A 1,547-nucleotide genomic window follows, 5' to 3' on the forward strand; every position below is an offset into this window, starting at 1 on the left:
CCCGAGTGTGCCCCGTGTCCCCGCCCATGCAGCGCCCAGCGGCTGCCTGGCACCCTGGACAACCTACGTGAGGAAGGGGATGGGCTGCAGCAGCTTCAGGTCCGGCTCCTTCTCGCGCACCGTCAGCGCCTGCCGCCTCCTGCGCAGCCCCAGGGCCTCGTCCACGATGGCCTGCGCCTCGGCCGCGCTCACCGACACCTCGTGGATGGACATGTCACTGAGAGTGCAAGGCACAGAGGCGTGACCGGGGCACAGTGCCACGGTGCAGATCCTACATGCCGGCGTGCAGTTAACACCCTGTGGTCTGTGTTAATTCTTCCCACAAATAAAATTACCACTTGGGCTGGAAAGGGCAGTAATTAGCGTCCTTAACACCCATGTACACAGCATGACTAACGCCCTTTAATCTGCTCACAACCGGGCAACGGGCCTTCATCCACCTCAGCAGGACCGCACTGACAGCAGAAAAACCACACGCTACTCCCATCCTTTGCTGAAGAGCTTATAAGGATTTAACTATCCCACACTGCCCATCCAAAAACAGCCCTTAGAGCAGCCAAGCTCACCAAAGCCCATGGAAGTCAACAGCAAGGGCGGGAGCTTGAGGCCCCGGCGTGCCTCCCACGGACACACCTCTGCCAGCAGAGGCCCCTCCCTGCAGGGCTCCCCGGCACTCGTGGGCTCATCACCCACCTCCCCAAAGAAGGGCAGTCCCGTCGGGACGGGTGGGAACAAGAGACACGGTCTCCTGACACATAAACACTGGGACAAATGACCACTAACTCCCAGTGGAAAACTCCCGGGGCCAAGCTGATACCAAGGACGGGGGGAGTGGCGAGGGAGGCAGCCCAAGCTTGGCAAGCTGCCAAGGGGGGACTTGGGAGCCAGAACACGAAAGAGGCAGGAGAGCGGGCCAAGGAGAGGTGGGGACTCCAGTGAGGGCGCTGGGGAGCCAGGGAAGCGGACAGGGCAGGGCCTGCAGGGCCAGCCCAGCGCCTGCCGGGCCCAGGCCCACTCTCCTCCCGGGGAGGGAGACAGGAGGACTGGGCGGTCAGGCTGCAAAGGGCCCCATCCCGGAGGCAGGCAGGGCGGGTCAGAGGCGGGCCGGGCAGTGCGGAAAGCCCAGCCTCGGAGAGGGGAAGGCGGGCAGCAAGGCGGACAGAGGCAGCCCTGAGAGCCTGAAGCAGAGGCGCGGGCAGGACAGACCATAAGGGACCCACCACTGGAGGAACATGCGGAGGGAGTCCTGGCGGAGGCATGGCTGCTCCTGGAAGATCTTCTCCTTGAGCACCAGCCCCTTGCTGTAGCGGCAGTCCTTCTCCAAGGCCTTGCAGATGAAGTACAGGCACGCTGGAGAAGAGAAAGGCGTGACCTCGGGCTGCACTCGGACACCCTGGCCTTGCCAGCGACGCCAGGGAAGGGGCCCTGCTCTGGGGCCCAAGAGACGCCGGGAAACAAGGATGCGACACCACCTGGACCCATCCAATCAGGAACCGCTTCTGAAAATAGTAACCCCGAGGCTGCCGGGGAGGGCAGGACAGGCTGGA

At 63.5% G+C, this 1,547-nt stretch overlaps 1 protein-coding gene across 1 annotated transcript in view; it reads right to left on the bottom strand.

Annotated features, from left to right (window-relative positions):
• Positions 1-1,547, bottom strand: part of CABIN1 (calcineurin binding protein 1) — a 33,223-nt gene that overhangs the window by 22,864 nt on the left and 8,812 nt on the right. Inside the window, exons 7-8 of the mRNA XM_010860073.1 lie at positions 1,221-1,350; positions 68-217 (exon numbers count right to left, since the gene is read on the bottom strand). Of these exons, the coding sequence (XP_010858375.1) occupies positions 68-217; positions 1,221-1,350 (280 nt within the window). The remainder of the gene's footprint in view (positions 1-67; positions 218-1,220; positions 1,351-1,547) is intronic.

Source organism: Bison bison, unplaced genomic scaffold (assembly GCF_000754665.1).
Source record: "Bison bison bison isolate TAMUID 2011002044 unplaced genomic scaffold, Bison_UMD1.0 scf7180017856933, whole genome shotgun sequence".
In the NCBI taxonomy this organism is placed as follows: Eukaryota; Metazoa; Chordata; class Mammalia; order Artiodactyla; family Bovidae; genus Bison; species Bison bison.